The 21,611-nt window shown below is 41.8% G+C and overlaps 4 protein-coding genes across 4 annotated transcripts; 1 reads left to right on the forward strand and 3 right to left on the reverse strand.

Annotated features, from left to right (window-relative positions):
* Positions 1 to 199: 199 nt before the first annotated feature.
* Positions 200 to 2,786, reverse strand: LOC121197369 (protein ALP1-like). Its single transcript, XM_041060954.1, has 4 exons — positions 2,500 to 2,786; positions 1,560 to 2,108; positions 1,296 to 1,456; positions 200 to 1,079 (listed from the first exon to the last, which is right to left on the reverse strand). The coding sequence occupies exons 1-4, from the start codon at positions 2,662 to 2,664 to the stop codon at positions 647 to 649; spliced, it is 1,308 nt and encodes a 435-aa protein (XP_040916888.1). The 5' UTR covers positions 2,665 to 2,786; the 3' UTR covers positions 200 to 646.
* A 726-nt stretch (positions 2,787 to 3,512) lies between these two features.
* Positions 3,513 to 5,292, reverse strand: tpgs1 (tubulin polyglutamylase complex subunit 1). Its single transcript, XM_041060957.1, has 3 exons — positions 4,945 to 5,292; positions 3,769 to 4,515; positions 3,513 to 3,727 (listed from the first exon to the last, which is right to left on the reverse strand). Exons 1-2 carry the CDS (start codon positions 5,280 to 5,282, stop codon positions 3,870 to 3,872), a joined length of 984 nt encoding a protein of 327 aa, XP_040916891.1. The 5' UTR covers positions 5,283 to 5,292; the 3' UTR covers positions 3,513 to 3,727; positions 3,769 to 3,869.
* A 618-nt stretch (positions 5,293 to 5,910) lies between these two features.
* LOC121197368 (inositol-3-phosphate synthase 1-A-like) lies at positions 5,911 to 12,348 on the reverse strand. The gene is made up of 11 exons (XM_041060953.1): positions 12,139 to 12,348; positions 11,677 to 11,801; positions 11,423 to 11,584; positions 10,519 to 10,648; positions 9,619 to 9,812; positions 9,351 to 9,500; positions 8,496 to 8,711; positions 7,831 to 7,995; positions 7,621 to 7,734; positions 6,978 to 7,195; positions 5,911 to 6,785 (listed from the first exon to the last, which is right to left on the reverse strand). Exons 2-11 carry the CDS (start codon positions 11,788 to 11,790, stop codon positions 6,590 to 6,592), a joined length of 1,659 nt encoding a protein of 552 aa, XP_040916887.1. The 5' UTR covers positions 11,791 to 11,801; positions 12,139 to 12,348; the 3' UTR covers positions 5,911 to 6,589.
* Positions 12,349 to 14,581: 2,233 nt separating this feature from the next.
* On the forward strand, positions 14,582 to 21,506 carry LOC121196810 (programmed cell death protein 10). Its single transcript, XM_041059944.1, has 8 exons — positions 14,582 to 14,716; positions 15,938 to 16,160; positions 16,841 to 16,894; positions 19,109 to 19,226; positions 19,410 to 19,536; positions 19,913 to 19,991; positions 20,097 to 20,179; positions 20,661 to 21,506. The coding sequence occupies exons 2-8, from the start codon at positions 16,071 to 16,073 to the stop codon at positions 20,740 to 20,742; spliced, it is 633 nt and encodes a 210-aa protein (XP_040915878.1). The 5' UTR covers positions 14,582 to 14,716; positions 15,938 to 16,070; the 3' UTR covers positions 20,743 to 21,506.
* The last annotated feature ends 105 nt before the right edge of the window (positions 21,507 to 21,611 follow it).

Genomic DNA, 21,611 nt, shown 5'->3' on the forward strand with positions numbered 1-21,611 from the left:
ACACTATCCATCTATGAGATCAGGTTCAGTGCTGCTGTCAGCAGTGAAATCATCAATAAATGCCGGTGTGCCAGCACCCCTTTCTGACTGCACAGTCATTCTGGGTTATTTCAGAATCAGAATCAGAAGAACTTCATTAGTCCCTGTAGGGAAAGTCTTTGGTTACAGACCAACTCCTCACATACACATTTACAAAATAAATGAGGGCATTGTCATGATAAATAGGAGTTTTATTACATACAGAAGACAAAATAGTTTAATGGATTCACAAATAAAATGGGAAAAAGTTTTGCTGCTTTAAGATCCTTACTGTTAGTGGGGTAAAAAAAACCCAGCATAGTTGTTCCTGTAATGATTTTGTGGCATAACATTATCAGATTTGGCTTATTTTTAATTAGTCTGATCTGACTTTGTCAGAGTGAAATGCATTTAGAATCTGCCATGGTTTGAGATTTATGCTAATATTGCCAAGCTTTAACATGCCTGGCTACAGTTAGCATAAAGATACATGTTCATACTTCACTGGCTGAACAAGTGACAGACTGACACAGCGATCTCTACAGTATACCCATGTTGATAGTGTAACAAAAATATAATAGTATGAGTACAAAAATTTACAAGGTTTTTCAAAAATATTAGTCCTTTATCAATTACTTTGCTGTTCAAAATAGTCACAGAAGAGGTGCCGGACCTCCTCAGCCTGACTTTGGTCCATACTGGTTGAGAGCAGCTGCTTATGGCTGGGCTGAGGGCTCTCTGCTTCGGCCACCTGCACCTGCCACTCTGCCTTGAAGTCGTCACCGTGGGACTCACACATGTTGTGCAGAATGCAGCAAGCCAGGATCATGGTGGGCACTACATCCAGTCCACAGTCGTTCCTCTTGCTCAGGCACTGCCAGCGCGCCCTCAGCCTCAGCAGCGCTTCCTCGGACACACAAAGTGCTCTGGTGAGCCTCTGGTTAAAGAGTCGCTGTGGCTCTGTCAGTGCTGCATGACTTGCCCTCCTGCCTTTTTCTTCAGGGTAAGCCTTCATCAGCCAGCTCTGGAGTGGGTAGCAGGCCTCTCCCAGCAGCACATACCTGGACATGACAGATGGTTTTCAGTCAGTTATGTCCAGAAAAAAAACAAACTGGGAGAGTTTTAGGAGGTAGAATCTTCCATCATGTCACTGGCTTTTCGACAGTGTTAATAAATAATTTGTATATTGTATCTTTAAATGCCTGTAAAAATGTGATTTACATGGTACTGAATTGGATCCTGATGCCAATTGTTCATGCTGCTGGCTTGAACTTTACCTGAGTGGCTTTCCCATGAATAAAGGTAGTGGGGTAGGTGACAGTCCACCCTCTGCAGCTGTGGCCCACAGTGATGAGTTCTGTAAGATGTCAGCTGGGTCTGTTCCACCTGGGAAACTGGCACATACATCCCAGAATTGCCCCCGGCCACTGACAGCCACCTGAAACAGCAGAAAGACCGAAAGAGGCAAGAAGTCAAAATATGAAGTAGGACAACGGGTGAGCATATATTTGCAGTAGCACAGACGCAGGTGCCTTTTCTACCTGAGACAGCACCGAAAGCCAGCCGGCAGGGTTAGCATAGTCAGATGCGTTGTTTGATGGAGTGATGATAGCTGTGTGGAGTGTTGCTATGGCAGCGACACAGTGAGGAAAGCCAAAGTGGGACAGGAAGAGCTGGGCTGAATCCTCCAGCTCCTGCTCACTGGGGGTCCGCAGGTAGATTGAGCTGAGGAGTGCCACTATGGCGTGACACATGTCTCGAACACACCTGCACACAGTGGACTTCCCCACACCAAACAACGTGCTGATGGTGCGGTACTCGATGTTTGATGCAAGACGCCACAAAGCCACGGCCACACGTTTCTCCACCGGCAGCGCCAGGCGGAAGCTGGTGTCCTGGCGAGCAAGACGGGGCCTCAGTTTGTCGCAGAGGTAGAAGAATGTCTCCCGGCTCATACGGAACTTATCTAGCCAATCAGAGGGCTGGAATTCTGTCATTACCACCCGCTCCCACCAATCAGTGCTTGGAGTGGTGGTCCATGGACGCGTGCGGATGCGGACATTGGAGCGGATACTTCCGGCTATCATCATCTGGGGAGAAAAATATTAAAAATAAAAAGAATAATAATAATTGTTAATACTACTGAGTCTACTTGGGGTCTATTGACACTTTGAAAATGTTTGTATTTACACTCGATGTTTTACACATTTGTGGCATTTACAAAGAAGCCAAGAATTAAGGGTCTGAATACTTTTGTAAATAAGAATTTCAGTTTGTGATTTATAATAAACTTTAAGACTTTTTCACTTTGTCATCGTGGGTTATTTGGTTTAGATTGATGGCCAAAATTATCTATTTAAAATTAAATTTACAACACAATAAAAGGTGCAAAAAGTGAAGGGGTCTGAATACTGTATACGATCAGAACTGTTTTTCAGTTTTTCGGGGGATACAGAATAAGACGGAGAGGGAGGGACTGACCATGAGCATCCTCCTCTGTCTCTGGAAGAAGTACTGTCGGTGTCGGATGCGTCTTTGGATCTCATTGCGCCTCTGGATGTTGGCGTTGTTCATGTCTCTCCTGCGCTTCAGCAGCATGTAAGTCATCAGGAACATGAAAGACCGCATCTGCTGGTCCTGCTCCATTTTCACGACTTTAACCCGGAGACAGCACGCAGGACATAAAGTTATGGAAATAACAGTAAAACAGCAGCTCAGGTGTTGTTACCTCAACTGTCATTTCGCCACACACTGTAAGCTTGTGTACATCCGCCGTCTTCCTGTTTGAGTCTAACCCTAACCTCCACAAAGGTGCTGCCATCTAGTGTCAGTGGATGAAAGGATATTTAACGTATTCATTTAAATGTGAAAAATCTCTAACTAGACACGTTTGAGTGCAGATGGAGTGAGACTTCAGTTAATTTACTTAAGTAAAAGTAGCAACACTACAGTGAAAAATACTCCAAATACTAAACAATAAAAGTGCACAAGTATGGGAAGCAAAATACTCAAAAGGAAAAACAGAAAACAGCTGTAAGTGTAATATGTTATTATTATATGATTCATATTACTGGTGCATCAATGTGTAAGCAGAATTAGAATTTTGTAGCTGGTGGAATTCATTTAAACTGTTTATGCAGTAGTTTAATCTACAGCCTTCTAGGTTATAGCCTCCATTATGTTGTCTGAATGTGCTACCTTCTCCTGCTGGAGACAGGTCTGTCCTTGGTCTTTGAGCAGCTTGTCCATGTATCAGTAAGTCAAAGGAGATGACAACTGAATAAAAAGCTCTTTTATTCTTTCTTATCATTCTCATCTTTGTTTATCGCACCTTCAACTTTGCATGTAAACGTCCTTCTTTGCTCTAGTTTGTCAGTGTTTGTAAATGTGTGATGGGAGCACTTTCTTTAATAGCAAACTTTAGACAAGCAAAGAGTAAATTCAAATTAATAGGTCAAATAAGTGAAATAATCACATTGCACAGCTCTTCTCCTGTATTCCATGTTTATTCGCCCCAAAGGTCTCCTGCCACAGTTATTTCATCAGGATAACAAATCAGATTGGTTCCTGTTTCTATAACAAAAATGTTGAAATGTGTCAGAATCACAAACTAAACTGACACTAAGATCAAACTAAATGTTTTATCATGAGCGTCATCCACAAAACAGTGAAATTACTGAGTTTAGTGTCATTCTGGAAAGGAGGTCATTGTTATTTAGGTGTGATGTAGACATGTGCCATTGAGGCAGCAGGTTAGAGTTTAGAGAAAATACATAGAGGATAATTATTTGCTCTATAATATACTGTAGGCTGCTGTACATTCATAAATTACAAGAAAACAGAGAAGAAACCTAGGACACAACTTTGACTCGAGTGATAAACAGCTCTGCTGCTGCATTCTCAAACTCCTTTGCGTCCATGTTGCCACCGGGACCCCGTGCCTGTGCTCCAGACATAGCCTGAGCTAGCTTGTAGGGAGAGATCTTGGCACTGGCCTTCAGGTAGCGGATAGCCTTCACATTAGCCTCCAGACAAGAATTAGCTTTAGTGTTAGCATTAACACAGCAGTTTGCATCACAGCCCTTGGAAGTCTCCAGGGCTTCCTTTAGGGTCCCCAACACGGCCAGGCACAGTGCCCGAGATGCAGGCCCTTCGTCTGGGCAGCACACCTCGGCGTAAAGCCTCTGAGCCTGCCGGATGTAGTCTGAGAAAACAGCGCATGTGAGCACACCGTGACGGAAGACATCATAAGGGACGGCCTCATGGTCTTGGCAATAGAGGCGTTGCAGGAGCGGAGCGGAGGTGGAGGCAGGGACGCCACCTTCACTGCATAGACACTGCAGAGTCTGTGTGTAGAGGCCTCCTCTCACCCCTCCACCTCCTCCTGTTTGGTTGTCAGTGCAGGAGCCATCAGGGCCTTCAGGAACCTCACCTGGATGTCTATGAGGCCCAGTGAGGAGGTCATAGGCCACACGGACGTTGTTGCTGAAGGCAGATCTGGGTTTAAAATGAAAAATGGAATGAAAACATATTTCTTAAAACTTCCGCAAATAAAATCAGAACTACCTGTACAGTTACCTGAGGTCAAACAATCCATTGGGATGGTCTCCCTGATGACTTAAACCCTTTAGGTCATCAGGGAGACCATCCCAATGGACTCAAAAGTCAAATCAGGCTGAAAGAGGATAAATACCTGCCACAACCAAGCAACACAAAAGTTCTTCTAATAAACGGTTTTTAACTGCTCTATAAAGTAACTCTACCACAGCCATGGTCATAATCACATGCTGATTGATTAAGCTGGATATTTCTATAGTTTTCCCAGTGACACAAGGCCAAGCAAAGTCTCGGCCTAGTGTCTGTCTATTTGGAAATCCCATAAAAACAACAGATCCACACAATAATCACAGTGTTTCTAATATGAACCTCTGGGAGTGATGCGCCAGCCGCAGGTGCCACAGCGCCCGGTTGAGATGCTGCTGCTCCTGCGCGCCTGCGCTCAGCGGGCCGTTGTTCAACTGATCCCCATCGCCGCATCCAGATGTGCCGGTCTCTGTCACCGAGGCGAGGTTGCAGAAGTGGTCGGCTAGGAACCCGATGGGATCGTCCGATCTGGCCTCGACCATCTTCAGAATGGCCCCGCGGAGCAGCTCTCCCACCCCCGCCTGCGACAGAAACTCCCTGTCGCTGTCCGATTTCGTTGCTTTGCCCTCGGACATCACAGGAGGAGTAACCCCGGACCGGCGTTTCTCTTTGTCCGCCATTGCTGTTGACGTCCCGTGTCGCAGCAACAGCAGCGGAAGTGATTTAATCGGGAACATAGGTCCGGAAACAGGAAGCGGTCCAGCTTATGTTACAGGGTGTAACGGGTTCAGATCGCAGCTCAAAAACCACATGGCTGCATTCACTGAGCAAAAAAATATGATAAACTGTGCAGCTTTTGTCTAAGTGAAATTTATCCTCCTGAGATCCAGAGGAAAAAAGGTTTTGCCTTTTTGATTTTTCTATGATAATTATTGTGGTTGAAAGAATCATGTTGCAGTATTTTTTTTTTCCCAAAAAATCTTTTTTTTTTTGCTTGATACATAATGTAATGATGTAATGTTATGATACTGAAATCATTTTTGTATGGAACATTAAAGTAGATAAAAACAGTTACATGAAGAATACATATTTGAACACTTGAATTTTGAACACACCCCTGTCCCAGCCCAGCCAGCCCTCCTGGGGTTTGTTTTGTGTGTTCTTGTTACTCATTACACTTTTTTTTTTTTTTTTAAATATAATGTGTCATGTATTTTATTTTGCAACAATAAGTCCTTCACATGTGAACTTGACATATGGCTTAGTGGGAGGAGAGGTGAATTGAAAAAGACAAACACCTAAGATGTATTAAGTTCAAACACTAATATTTAAATGTTTATTGTATATAAATAGCCCAAGTTAGTCTTTAGCAAAATAGTTAAAAGTACATCCATATTTTCTGTCATTTAGCTTCACACAAAAACACGAGGCAGTGATCGACAACAACACAAAATATAGTAGGTTATAGTAGGTTATGTCACTCATTCATCAAGCCCATAAACTGTACAAGCAGACAACAACAACAATGACCTGTTCCATTTTCCCAGCTGCAAGATCAATATCACATGTTTACAAAACACAGACCAGTTTCTAGGAACTATACTGTACAATTGTATTTTACATTTGCAAATTTAAAAACCACTTGAATAAATTATAAAACTGTATTTCTACACTGTATACAGACTTGGGTGACTGAGGTCTATGGGCTTCACATAGGCCTCTGTCAAAGCAGTGAATCTAGCAGATCTTTTGCTGAGCACCTTTCCTGATTGCTTGTATGAGGTGGAAATGTTGCTGATCCACGCCAGGACAAGACTTGCAAGATATCTATGATTTTAAATGAATCTTATATAAAATGTCAAGTTGACTCTGCAAACTTTTCTTTTTTTTTTTTTGCGATGACAGCTTGATCAATGAGGGCCTTAGCTCTTTTTATACAAGGTATAAAGTTTCAGTTCTATTTTGGGCTTTAGTGTTGCATTTGTAATCAAAATACACATGCTGCATCATTGGCATTTGAACAGATGCCATTTGTTGGAGTTGAATGGTTTCCATTGGTGATGACAACTTTTTTCTGAGCAGCCACTACGCCGTTGATGTAGGTGGGATGTGGAGGCAGGAAGTTTCTCTGCAGCTTGTGCTCCAGGAGCATGTGGTTCTGAGGAGGAAGGCCAAGGCACGCTCTGAAAAAGACAAGGAGGCAGACTCTTGTCAATCTCTGCCACAAAAATGAGCACTACAGTCTCACATCTGTTTACTGGCCTGTGTCCTTTTAAGTATTTTTCTTTTATTGAATGTAAAATTTAACTTTTTTGTGAAAGTGTGTGGAAAGACAGCCTAGTAAAAAAACTTGTGAAAGTGAAACTGATCCACACCTCATGATGTTTTCTATACAGGCTCTCTGACGGAAGAAGGCATTGATGACCGGGGTCCCTGATGGGACCAGGGGGGCCTTGCAGAGGAAGGAGAGCACTGATAAGACACTATGGAAGGACTGAAAGTCCTCCTCGCCTTGAGGCCGGACAGTCACACGCTGACAAAGCTCTGTCAGGATCACCAGGTCCAGGATGATTGGGCTGGCTAGTAGAGAGTCCTGATGCAAAGAATAAAATAGGAATGAATAATATTTACTTCACTGCATTAAAAATCATTGGTGACAATTACTTATTTCAAATGTATACATTAATCTAAATTCACATTGTTTACCAAACACATTAAAGTGTGTGAATGTAAACTGAATAGATGTTATTTTATGTAGGCCACTTAAACATTTAAAAAACTATGTCAATGACCTTAATATGCATCTTTAAATTAGCTCCAAGACTTGTTAAGAAGGATTAACCGTAAGCTCTGACACTACTGAGCCTCCTCCTCCTCCACAACCACGGTCGGATAAAGAAGAATAGCTCTGAACGTTGTGTTTAGCCAGCAATCAGCAGTTTGTACTCTTACATAGGAAACTGCTCTAATATGTTTTGTTGTTTCCGATACATGTACAAGATTTTAGTAACCACTGACCTCACAGGTGTTGTGCAGAGCGATAGTATTGAGCCCGCCCATCATTATTTCCGAGGTGTACTCATCCATGGCACGCTTGCTGTCTCCCACATAGGGCACATACTTAATCACCACCTGAAATAACACACATAGAGGTTAACAAGTCTGATCAGTCGTTTTGTATAATCATCCATATGGAGCTCATTCTTTTTCTGTGTTTGAGTCACTTACACAGTGGTCAGGTTTCTCTCCAGGCTGGTACAGGACAGGGTTTGACAGGACCATGTCATCCACCACGTTGCTCTTGGAGATCTCTTTGGAGCGGAACTGCTGTGGAGCCGAGAGGTTTTTCCCATCGTTGTTGCCAAGGTGATTGTAGCTGACAATGGAGGTCGGCTGTCAAGTGCAGAGGAACTTATTAAAATCACTTTGCTTAGAAAGTAGAGTGATCCTTGTGGTCAATCAATATATCAAATACACGTTACTAGTTTTCTAATGCAAAATACTAGTAATTTTTGCTCAATTTTTCAATGATTTACTCAGCACTTTAGGTGCTGTGTCTGTTTCAGTTTCTCTGTTCACTTCCTAACTCTTTGTCCACGCACTTTCAGCAGTGCTGTGTATTAGGGCTTGTAGTATCTGGCAGTTAACTGGTTATCAGGACAATTACTACTATGAATCAGTCTATCACCAGTTAGTAATCTTTGTTTTATATATTTCTCCTAAAAAATACTGCAGAGGTTGACTGCAGTACAATTATCTCTGGCTGGGAATCAGTGCACTGCAGTACTTTACAAACACAAGATCATCTTTCAGCGGCGTGACTCAGTCTAATTGGTATCCATTCATTACTTCAATAATCTACCTTCCTTCTATCTGTGAATCCCTCCTCTCACCTTGATCCCTGCGCTGACCAGAAAGTCCACCAGCACTGACTTGATCTTGGTCTGACCAGATTTGAAGTCATCTCCTCCAATGAACACACCTTTCTGCATGGCCAGCTCTATGGCCCCTGGGACGAAAGTGTTCTGTGGGGAGCCGTTGATGTAGGCGCAGCCCTCCAGTATACTGGCCACTGCAAACAGAGTGGATGGAGAAACCTCTGCTCCAGTCTGACGGATATAGAGAAAAAAAAGAGATAATGGCTTTTACAAATTGTGTCATCATATTACACCTTGAAGAAAGCTTGACTCACAAGGATACATGTCCCCTGAGACTCTCTTTACATCATCTCTGTAGTTCAGCTCCACTGTCAACTTCATGCCTATCCAAAATTGAGCTATTTACTGAAGGTCTGTGAAATAGACTATTATAGCTGCTGACAGCAGTACAAGCACGCTGAAGACAGGAGATAAAATAAAAACTCATCCAAGAGGCACAAATCATAATCTTCTTTCTCTGATCTGATATAAAAGGAATAGCTCACTGTTTCAGACTCATTACAGCATATTTCATTTACAAATACAAAATGAAGTGTACGGAGAGCTAATCTCCTCATCCCCTAAGCTTTAATAATCACTAAATGTGATGGAGGATTACTGCTTGGTCCTCAGCATTAGGAGGAAATTAAAGTTGAATGGGTGATTCATGACTACCAGCCACCAACACATTTTAGTTTTGTTTCGCCTTACATACTTGAGACCTCTACTGCTTAAGCTTAAGGAACTGTGCCTTTATTTGTGTACTTTAAAGTATGTTTTATGAATCTGGAAGTTTCTAAACCAAACTCTTTTCATGGCTCTTGCTCTCACCCGGATTGCAGCTAGCAGGTTCTTGGCAGAGTCATTGACCCCTGGTATGATATCACAGAAGCGCTCAGTATTCGCCGTCCACAGAACAATGACTTTGTCCACACCACTCGTATGGCGGAAGTCCCTTATGTCAGCTCTGATCTGCTCCACCTGGAAGCACATTTATTCTTTGAGTCAAATTAAAAATTACAGCAGAAATACCACAATATAAAGTGGAATAAAGGCATGAACATAACATATCTCTGCTCGTGAGATGACCATGTATTACCTGCTCTGCCAGGGTCCCAGTGAGGACATTGTCAGCTCGGCCCTCTTGGTTCTCAGCAATGAATTCTGGGATATAGATGGATGGTCTGGGTTTCAACTGGCTCATGTGTGGTCGGAGCTGCTCTTGCAATGACCAATCAAGCACCTGAGCTCGCTCCATTGCACGGCCCAGATCCATCGAGGACACATCCCAGCCTAAAAACACAAAGCCACGTCAAGTTGAAAAAAAAAAAAAGTGCTTAATTCCTTTGACGTTTTTCAGAGCTAAAAAGGGCAGGGGCTGACCTATGCCAGTCATCACTTTCATCTTATAATAGACTGCAGTAGCTCTATAAATAGGTTGCCTATTAAAACTTTGCCCTTGTGAAGTAACAGTCTAGATTGCATTAGAAGACACTGTAAGCGCACATCTCTGACCATCTTCATGTAAGGGCCACCTGGCCTCTAGTACTGCCCTGAGGTCAGATTTCCCTACTGTTATCACTGCTGTTATCTCACCTGACCCTCCTCACATATGCAGACACACCTACTTTGACTCTTCTAGTCAAAACTTTTAGCTCAGCCTGATTTGTGTAATTTTTGCTGGAATTTCAGCAGTTCAAATCTGATGAAAAATATATGATTTCCATTGTAGAAAGAACATCACGAGTGTGTTCAACTGCTAGATGAGTCAAGAACTTAGATTCAACAAGAAGATTTCATGATTCCTTCCTCTTTTTAAAATTTAAAAAATATTATATGCTTAAAATTCAGGAACACTGAGCCCTTGAATAATGTAAATTTAAATAACAGCTGGAGAAACTGAGGTGTTCTAAAACGTTTGAATACATGTGTAGTGTGCGCTTCTCAGTTTCTTTCTCAGAGGTTAAACCTTCAGCAGACTATCTGCAATTGTCCGTACCATCAAAGACAATATCATTAGGGCACACCATGGGTAGGAGGTCACAGAGGGGCACGCTGACCTCGCCTTCCAGGTCTGATCCCAGACAGATAGTAGATGCCTGCATGAGGGAGCCGAAGTAATTTGCTTTCTAAAGAATGAGGAAGAGAGAGGAGAGAAAAACACTGTGAGTTCACTCCTTCTAAGAAGAGAGAGAGAGAGTGTGTGTGTGTATAAATATAAATATATAATATATATAGTATAATATAATGTATATGTATAATTATATTATATCGTGTATAATATAATGTATAATCTTATGAACCACAGAAAAGTGGCTGAAATGGAAATCACAAGAGCCAGCTCTTAGAGGTAACAATGCATGCCCATATAAAGGCAAATCCCTAACACCAGAGTCAGTTAAGCTCTTAACACTCAACTGAACATGTCAGTATACTGTAATCAGCTTTTAATGAGTCTCTACCACACTGTCAGGGGACTTACAGGAGGTTATATTCACATAATAGACCAAGAAGCTTTTCTATGAGCTCTCTAGTGTTAGCCTCAGAGTTTCACAGCCTACTTTTTTTTCCACAAATTGAACTTTTAAAAACAATAACTGTGGTGTTTTTTTATGTTTTAGCTGCTTAGCTGATATTGTAAATGTTAAAGAAACTGCAGCCACTTTCCAAGAACAAACATTAGTTTTTTGGTTTTGTTTTTGCTACCTCCAGGCAGTTTGCATCTATTTCAACACAGCATTGAAATGAACTTGCACAAACTTGAAAGTTGCGTGAGATGGTTCATTCCACACAGTCAAAATTATGTAACACTGTTTTGTGGAATTCCAATCTCTAATACCTCGCATTTTGAGTCTCTGCAAGAGTTTGTATGTGCACAGGCAAGTTTGTCTCACACCACCTACCTTCATTCCAGTCTTGGTCATCCAGGTGAGACCCAGCTTGTTGGCCAGTACAGCTGCTGTGACCGTGGACCCGTTGTTTCCTCCCCAGCCCACCAGCATCACACCCAGCCGGGGCACATGCCTCTCAGTGCGAAACGTCATCTCGGTGGCGCGGGGGGTCACCTGTTTCCCACACGGGGCAGGGTTAGTGGGAGACTGTACAGATAGCACGTACAGACATATGAGACAAAATGTGATACAGACCTCTGACTTACCGTGATTGTGTTCCCTTCTCTGTTCACGGATGTGGTCTGATAGGAATACTCAGCCACAATGTGTTTATCTGTATACTTCACATTAGGGCTGTTGACATGGATGTTCACAGACATGGCTGTAGAGTCTGCAAATGAAACAAGAGAGAAACAGAATCTATTCAGCTTTTCTCCCTCTCTCTCTCTCTCTCTCTCTCTGCACGTGGAGATAGTGCCATGAACATTTCTGCATCTTCTTAACACGTCATTACAGACTCGTGATGCCGGCGTGCCATGTTGAATAACACAGAGTTATTTCTATTTCTATTTATTTATTGCGATTTCTGTTTTTCATACCTTGCTCCGCGACTGCTGACCTTTAGAAATGGAAAACTATCTAATATACCAATGAACGAATGAATGAATGAATGAAAAATGAATGACTCGTACATCGCAGACCAAAACTAAACCCGGAAGCTGCCTCACCTTTTCCCACTTAAACAAGTGTAAAGATGTCTTTGAGATGTTTCGCTCAAGAGAACACAGTCCGGATAAGTCTCGCTCCCTGTTCTTCGCCCGTGTAACTGGAAATATACTGTACTCTTCGCCTGAAAGTCGCGGGGCTGTGCTTTTCCTCAGCTCGTCCGACTGCGCACAGATGAATATCTTCCTAAACTCAACGGATTCTGCGCAACAAACCAATCAGACGTCTCCGTCTCTCTTATGTAACACGCGAGGCTGTGGACGCTTGAGAACCGCGTGGTGCACACAGCAGCAAATGGCTGGATTCGTCTACAGTCAGTCCCCCGCGGGTGGGGGAGTTCTGGATGGATCCAGAAAGCTCTGTTTCTTGCCTTTCCAGAAGATTCAGCAATGGTGTCTGTAAGGTGTTACTCGGTGGGGCATGTTCCATATTACATTAATTCCATTTTTGTTAAGTGAAAAGTTGGAAATACTGTACAAACACAGCAGCAAACACAATAAATGTGAGCCTTTTTTTCAAAAGTTAATGCACTTTATTTTTTTTTCTATCCGAAAAATAGAAAAGCATTAAACTGTGATTGTGGCATGTGCAAAAGTTCGGGCACTTGACTGAGCCTGTAACAAAGGTTAAAGTGAGGACTATTTACACTGTAACACTGTAGAAATGAATATCTCTTTATATACTATCCCCTAGCACACACATAAAAATGCATACAATTCCTGCAGCAAAGTTTTACCTAATATCCAAATGCACAGCTATGCACTCATCTCATAGCTGGAATATTTGTTAGTACTTTTGTATTTCTATAATCTTTAATGTGATTACTTAAAGCTGGGGTGAGTTCAGAAAGTACACTCTTTGCTGTACATAGGCGTGTACGTTAGCCTTTTATGTTATCCTTTATAGGATTTATACTCCAAACACAGTCTTTAGAAAACAAGGTGTGGTGCCTGACATCGGAGTCAAGACAGATGTAATCAAAGATGGTTTCCTCTTGACATGAATGTTTCACAGGTAACAGGTAACTGACAACTGAAACACCTGAACTCTAGCAGACAATCTGGAGAACCAGTATATAGAGTATGAGGAAGCTGACTGGTAAATGGGTGTAGGAGACAAGGTGACTGGAAAGGAGGGAAAACCTCAGTGGGGGACACTAGTGGAAAGGTGAGGTATGACATGGTCTGAAATGACAACATGATTTAAACTCCAAGACATATTTTGTGGCTAGGAAGCACCATATACTGACTGATAAGAATTTAAACTGGAAATAACAGGAAAGGAGGAGGAACTGAGGTGGATGGAGTAGCTGCTGCCAATGCAACACATTCAGTATGTACAATACAATCAGAATATGTTAGAAAAAGACATTAAGTGCAATAACCACAACAGGAATATTCTTTCTTGTTTTAAGGGATGTCAGAGCATCGGCCTGGGAAACTTAATATGATCACTTTTGTTGTGTTCATGAAACGTTCGTTAACAATAACCAGTGAAAAAACGTATAGCCAAAACTGCTGCAGTAATGTCCTTTGCTCTATATTCCGTCTTCTATGCAAGATTTGCATACCAGTCACCTGCTGCTAGACATGTGCCTGAGGATGTCATCCACCTGGAGCCTCCACTCTGACCCATCAGAATGATTTTAACCAGACAACAAAACTGACAGTCTGTAGGTGACCTCTACATTCCTCCATAATGAGACAGAAAATGCAATCCTTGACCTCCTGACATGTGCACAGTGTAATGGGGAGATATGGAGATAGTCATGATGCAATTGGGGCGAAGAACAACACAATACTCTCCTATCAGTTTTGTTAAAAGCTATAAAGGGAATTCCACTAGTGTGCATCCTGGTGAAAATACATGATACATTATGACCAATGTCTGCTAACTGAGGACAAACAACCTTCTTTAGATCAAGAAATTAGCAGCTACAATTTCAAAGCTATTGTTTTATGGCTGCAACTCTATGTGTTCTATGGGGGGGGGAGGTCTCATCCTAAACTGCCATTTGAACAGTTACTGGAGTTCATTTGTTAATCATATCCAGGTTTGATAAGTATAAATGTTTACATTTTTAAGATTAACCTGGTCTGTTGATGTTGTCTGGATGGAGAAAACGTAGTTACATCACAATTTTTTTTTTTTTTTTGTTCCATTAATAAAATAAAGCGTTAACACCATAATTGAGAGACGTAGCATGCAACAGTAAGTGATGCAGTAAAACACAGAATCGCTTGTACAGATTTGTTACTTGAGTTTCCTTTAGGCTTTCCCTTAACTGCCTAATCAGAAGCTGCGATTCGGAAGCTAACTTTTTTTCCCCCTGTTTAATGACTGTATAAAAACTTCCCCAGGAACTAAAAATGCCACAATAACAAAAATATACCTATTGCTGTTGACGTCACTATCGCTCCAACCGCCCTCTGATTGGAGGACGTGTGTTTACGTAGCAACGGTCCGGAAGATGTCGCTGAGGCCAGTCCTAAAAAACTTCCGCCTTAAGTTGTAAAGAAAACATAGCAGCTAAAAGGCAATCGACGGCGTAACCAGCCCATTTAAGAAGTCAGACCAAAGGTAGATACAAGTACACATTTGACACGCTTATGCCGACTTACACATCTGACCTAAAGCAGTCTGTTGACGCGTTATAGCTTATCATCAGGCACGAATCTACAGTTTACTGTAGCTAGCACGTAAGATACGGTGTTCACTGTTAGCAGTTCGCTACCATCGATCTGCTCGGCCATAGGCCTCAATTGGGAATTTTTACGGCTAGATCGCGTTAAGTTCGTCACTTTACCCAGTCGATTATCGCCATGCCACTACATTTTGATAGTCTATTACCGTTAATAAACGAGCAAACTTCAGTTAGCGATACATCAGCTACTTTGCACCCATACCCAGTTAGCCGAGTAGCTGGTCAGTTTAGCCTTCCAGTTTGGTAGCCATCGCGTCTAACATTGTGGCTGACAAACTGTAATGTTACTGTATATCTCAGAAAATATTTGACTTCCTGGACAGGTCATGAATGGCACACTCGCCGAATAACCAAGTGCTTACCTTGTAGTTAAGACCTGAGCTACACTGCAAAACTACTGTGGCAGTAATGTCTTCTTGCCTTTTTTAATCAGACTCTGTAATCAGTATATAAAAAGAAGGAGGAAACTGAAGTGGAGGCCTAGCTTATAATGAGCACTCATTGTTTCATTGCTTCTTTTTAAATACTGAAATTATATAATTAATACATAAATGTTGCTGTTTGGTCACATTGGCCTTTCTGTCAGCAGACAGGTAACAGCTACCTGTGCCACTCTCCTCCTCCACATTAAACAATCCAATAAGTCAAAACAAGACAGAACAATTGATCGAGAAGAATAATATCCAGGTGAATTTTTAATTAAAATAATAATTAATTGCAGTGCTACAGGAAATTACAGGAATGCCAAATGCATATTTGAGGTAATATTGATACAGATTCAGAGAGGGTATTTTATCTGTAAAATACCAATACCAACTCCAATGCCAGGATTTCTGCTTGTACCAAGTCCTGATCTGACGCCAGTGCTTTCCCAAGTTTAAAATCTGTGTGGAACTGTTTGGAATCATTTCTTTGTAAGGTGACATGAAGCTATGGGGTGATGTGCCATTAGTTAGCAGCAGGATCAGATCAGTGCATCCATTCTAATAACCACATCTAAGATATACTGTACTATGTAGATACTCTGTGTCTTAAAATTTAAAATGTCAATACCCTGTTGTGTATTAACAATGTCATTCACTTTTCATTTGTTCCAGGCCCTTGCCACTCTGGAGCTTGTGTTGTTTTCAGGGTCTGTGTGAGTGAGTGAGTGGGTGAGTGTATGTGTGAGTGTGTGTGAGCTGCAGTTTCCTCCTCACAGTTTCACCAAGAGCTGCTCCTCCCTGGAGGATGACAATGGAGGAGATGAAGAATGAAGCGGAGACAAACTCCATGGTATCCATGACACTGTACGCCGTGATGTACCCAGTTTTCAACGAGGTAAAACATCCAGTGTTGACATCAGTTAGCTTTAGAAATAAAGCAAACACCTTGTTGTCCTTGGCAGTGCAGTCAGTATTTCGTTAAACATTAGTTTGACCTCTGAATCACCAGACTTGTGTTTTTATCCTCACTGAATTTATTGTGTTGCATAGCAGAAAAAGAGGGAAGCTGAATAGGTCAGTCCATGCATTTTAGAGTCACCTGATACTACAATTCACAGAGAAATCTAAACATACATTTATGTATTGAATAACCAACTCCCCCTGCAATTTGACAGATTATCAACACTGCAGTGGAGTGTAAGTAGACAGGCTTAGGAGCAAAATGTTATACAATAACACATCCAATAAAACACACACTGTTTAATGTTACAGTTATTCAAATTGTAATTATAGTTGTTGAACAGGAAAATCAGAAAAGTTTCTGTGCCGTTTTAAAAGCAAAATGTGAGTTCCTATTATGAGGTGATTATTTGAATCATTGTGGGGTTGACTTTTGTAAGCTGACTTAAACATTCGTCTTGTTTTGTGCCTGTTCTGACAGAGCAATCAAGTGTAACGCAGCTGCATTTGAAACCCCTGCAACTTCTAGTCAGATGTCAGACAGCACAGCAAAAGCCCCAGCATGTCCAGATTTGTCAGTGACATTGTGTGTTCATCCTTTTTTTCCCCCATTAGCTGGAGAGGATCAACCTATCAGCAGCTCAGACGCTCAGAGCAGCCTTCATAAAGGTGGGACTACGCATGAAACATACATATCATAATATTGTTGGTCTAAATCTAGGCTGCATCCCTGTTCCTTGTTTTATTTTTCAAAAAACTCAAGTTACTCAAGCAATTGTTGCACTCAGTTTGTGAGGCTTATATTTTATCTTGATACTCTTAACAATAACCTGCCAAAGGTTCAGTTCACTCTGTGATGACAGTACAACAGGGAACATGTTTAAGCACTGGCTGTGACTGTGGTCGGAAACAGTAACGTTCCAGTTTCAAGATGACACAACAACAAGACCACTCCAGGTGCTACCTGATGTAACTTTCAGTTCAGGAAATGAAACAACATAGTGATAATAGTTGCAATACTCCTGTGTATCACTGGAGTTATCATCAGCAGTTTATTACAACTTCATAGCTAAGGCCATTGGTTCTTTTGGTCATGATAGTGCAGAGAAGTGTAGAAACTTCAGAACACTGAAATAGGTTTAACGGGTAAGGGCAGCAATGAAAAGTGAATTAATCTGCACATTATACTGTCTATAGAACACCACAAATTTTGTCTTTCACCTCCAAATAAAGGCGCTTAGGTAGTGTATTATAACTGGTTAGTTGACCGCTTGTGGGTGTTGGATCTATTTTTAGTGATGCGTTCACAGCACTTTTATTAGGACAGTGCTGTTATAACTGATAGAACCAATAGCCAAAGCCAAGAAAATAAAATCAGAGTTGCAAAAAAACCTGCAGATTTCTTTCATGTTCATATAGTTCCTCTTATAGCCTCTTGTAGTGCTTAAATAACTACACTTTTTTTCCATTTGTTGGACTTCCTCATTTTTCACTTGTAAATAAAAGGCAAAAATGCGCAAAGGCATGCTATACTAAGTGTGCTGATGTGCATTAAGGTGTGAGGAGGGCAGTGCATGACAACGACAATATGAAAGCTGTGCTGGACTACATAATGAAAAAAATCGAAGTAAAGGGAAAGAAGTATGGAGAGGGCAGAGGGGCTTCTAAGGCCAGTGGCTCAAACGCCTTCAGTCTAAACCCCAGAGTATCAGAAGGAGCTCCAGATTAAAGCCTCTAAGGAGGCTCGGTCCTGACTTTTGTTGATTTATCTCTAAGAGAAGGGCTCAACTGGTGTCTCTGTCTTGGGCCACTCCCAAACTCGTAGGAAGGGGCTCGCCCGTTGCAGGTACCAGTCTGTTTTCCTTTCTGAGCTGTTCCCAGGTCACTTAAGGGGAATCACATTCCTCTTTTTTCTTACTTTCTTTCATTTCTTAACCCTCCTTGGGAAGACAAAAAAATGCACAAATGTGTTGAATGTTCAGCTGAGAAATCAGAGACTTGTGTGTGTCATGATTTCTACATGTACTAGAGTGCAGAGAGGGAACGAGTCAAAGAGTTAAAGGGGACAAATGTGAAGCAGAATCTCTGTCCTGTGCTGTTATGTTGTCTCCATGTACATTTCACTGCAACTCAAGCATTCACAGACATTATAAATGAATAATATATGAAGTCATACAAAATTTTTTTATTAGTTTTCCAATCTTGCCTTTGTTATTAGTCACGTAGACACTGCAAGATTCAATTTATATGGTGTTCATTATTATGGTGTTCACTCCATTTACATGATTGATGAATGAGCACATGACTTAACTTGGCCTCTATCAATATAACATCAAAGGTTCTGAAGTGATACCCGACCTTAGTCATCAAATGAGACTTTGTTAATGTCTTCCCGATCCCCATTTTTTTTATCCATACACTGCTGGGATTTCACTGGAACAATAGAAGCGCAGTGTTACCTCTGTAGTGCTGCTGATGAGTGGTAGTGTTCACCGTGTGCAGATGAAATATTAATGAAGATGAAGCAGCTTTGTCTTTATACAAACCAAAGGGAGATGTGATCACCTTACAGCTGTTTGACCATGACATTTGTGGGTCCTTTGTTCACTTGTCTCACTGATTGGTGTCTCTCATGCCCCTGCTGCTTCCTGTCTGGTGTAGTTCAGTGTTGAGTTATTCAGGAGGAGAGCTTTTGTGCATTCACCTGAACTGCTCACAACAGACATCTGACTTTCAGTAAAGTTCTAGCTTTGTGCTCTGCTGCTCTTAAGCCTCCTCGTGCTTTTGTTGGAGAGAACAAACTGTGCTAAACCCAATTTTCCTCTCATATATGATTTACTCCCTTCCTCACTCTGCGTAATTCGCCTGTTTTTTTTCTGTCAGGCGGAGAGGGAGAACCCTGGTCTGACTCAGGACATCATAATGAAGATCTTGGAGAAAAAGAACGTCCAGATCAACTTCACTGAATCTCTACTGCGCATGGCAGCTGATGATGTCGAAGGTGATTATATGAGAGAAAGGAGTATTGAGATATTGTGGTGGAAAGAAGCTCGGCGCCCAGCCTAGCTCTAGTTTGCTGGTATTCACCAGCGTTCTGTTCTACTCTGCCTTTGCCAGCTTGTTTGTTTGTGTCTCTGCTCATTTACCTAAATGATGGAGTCTCTGGAAAACTCCTTTCCTGCAGATTTCATGATTGACCGACCCGAGCAGGAGTTCCAGGATCTAAATGAGAAGGCCAGAGCTCTGAAACACATCCTCAGCAAAATCCCTGATGAGATCAATGACAGAGTACGCTTCCTACAGACTATCAAGTGAGTGCGAGCACACACACTGCCGCGCCACCTTGTGCTGTTTTAAAACACAAGTTTGCAATTTACACATCACCAACAAATGCGAGTAATTCTCACATTACAAACACATGCTGATCTGTTCCACACTGTGCAGTGCTCAGGCCTTCAGTAACTTTAACTTCTGCAGTATAGCACTGCAGGGACAACAGTACTGAGCTACAATGCACTCCACAAAGTAAACTGTGCAAAGTGCGAACATTACAATGGTTAATTCACAGTATGAATTATGTATGTGAATCATGTACAAACATTGCTTATTTTAACTAATACGCCTCTTGGTTGACCTTGTGTTGCAAAAGCTCGTGTTCTCACTGCTGTTGCCTTTTATCTCCGACAGAGACATAGCCAGCGCCATAAAAGAGCTCCTGGACACAGTCAACAATGTCATTAAGAAGTATCAGTACCAGAATCGCAGAGTGAGTAACAACACAGATGAGGAGACACGCCTTATTTGTGTTTCACATCTTTTCCTTGTTTCTAAATGATGTTTCTGTGTTTTCTTTTTTTTTCTGCTTGTCAAGGCCCTGGAGCACCAGAAAAAGGAGTTTGTGAAATACTCCAAAAGTTTCAGCGACACGCTCAAAACATACTTCAAAGATGGAAAGTAAGTATAGCCATTAAACTGTTTAACGATTCTTTAGCTCATCATTGCACTGTTTAATGTAGAGATGCCGTGTCCAAGGTGCTGCGAAGACAGGAGGTAATTTCAGGGTCCTGAAATTATTAATCAGTTTGTTCATTTGATGACTCTTCTCATTATTAATACTTTTGATGGCATTTTTAGAGGAATAGTTCAGTACAGTGGGTTCTGGCAAACCCTCAGAGGCAATAAGACTCTGGGGAGTTGCCTTTGGTCACTGTTCACTGTTGGGTTCTGGTAACTTTAAATGTTTTACAGACAAACGACAGACAAAGACAGTGTTTGCAGTGACTCATCTGGTCATTCGTTAACCAAGCCTGCTGTTAGGCTTTAAATGTCATTTCTATTCATTCTGCTTCCCCACTAATAGTTTACCAGTTGTTCAAACATAGCCTGCGAGCCTTTCTCGTCTGTTTCCTCACGTTGTAATTTTCTCTGTTCCCAGGGCGATAAATGTCTTCATCAGTGCAAACCGGCTCATCCACCAAACCAACCTCATACTGCAGACCTTCAAAACCGTGGCCTAGCCCTCAGAGCCCACTGGGTCCCCGTGTCCTGTGGGGAGCAACTGCTAGAATGGTGGAAGCTTGAAGAGCGCCTGACCCATATATGTAAATTAGAAAGAGTTGATTTTAGGGTTGGGGGGTCGATTCCATCGGAGTCGAGATTCTAGATTCCAGTTCAAGAGACTGAAAAGTGCCATTTGTTTTTTCAATGAGGATTTTCCAGTCTTGAAATGGAACTGAATGGGCCCAAAGTCTTGGTTGATTGATTTTATTTGGACAGTTTTAATTTATAACCCTGGTCTTTTTGGGAGTAGGTGAGGCGAGGTGTTTATTAAAGACTAATTGCCATTTTTCTAATATATTCATGTTGATCATTTTACTTTTAGCTTTTCAAACATGGCTACATGTGAGACCACATCCAGTAGGGGTCTCAGTGGTCTACACTGGTTTTCTCTTCTCGCCTCCTACTTGTGTCAGGTCTGTATGGGCTGGATTGACAAAAGCACCTGACCGCAGGTGAAATAGCAGCGAGGAGAGGAGAGGAAACAGTGTTGGACATTTAAGAGGCAGACTCAGAGATTTCGTTTCTCTTTATTATCAGAAGACAGAAAGCCAAATGACTTCCAGCACAGTGTGCGCCTTACCAAGTCCTGTAACATTCCCTCCTCTCAGAGTGTAATGAAGTGGAGCCAGTCCCTGCTGTTGGGGGATGTAGAGAGAGAAATGAAAGTTCTGTATTTAACTGATATCTGGTTGCAAATGTTCAATAAATAGTTTCCAAATGATGATGCTTTTTCAACTGTGTCCCGAGTCCAACATGTGTGAGGTGATTTTCTTCATTTTTGGTGAGGGAAGGGAGCTTGACTTTTGGACCTCGTATCAGATTGTTC

Source organism: Toxotes jaculatrix, chromosome 17, assembly GCF_017976425.1.
Source record: "Toxotes jaculatrix isolate fToxJac2 chromosome 17, fToxJac2.pri, whole genome shotgun sequence".
NCBI lineage: Eukaryota > Metazoa > Chordata > Actinopteri > Toxotidae > Toxotes > Toxotes jaculatrix.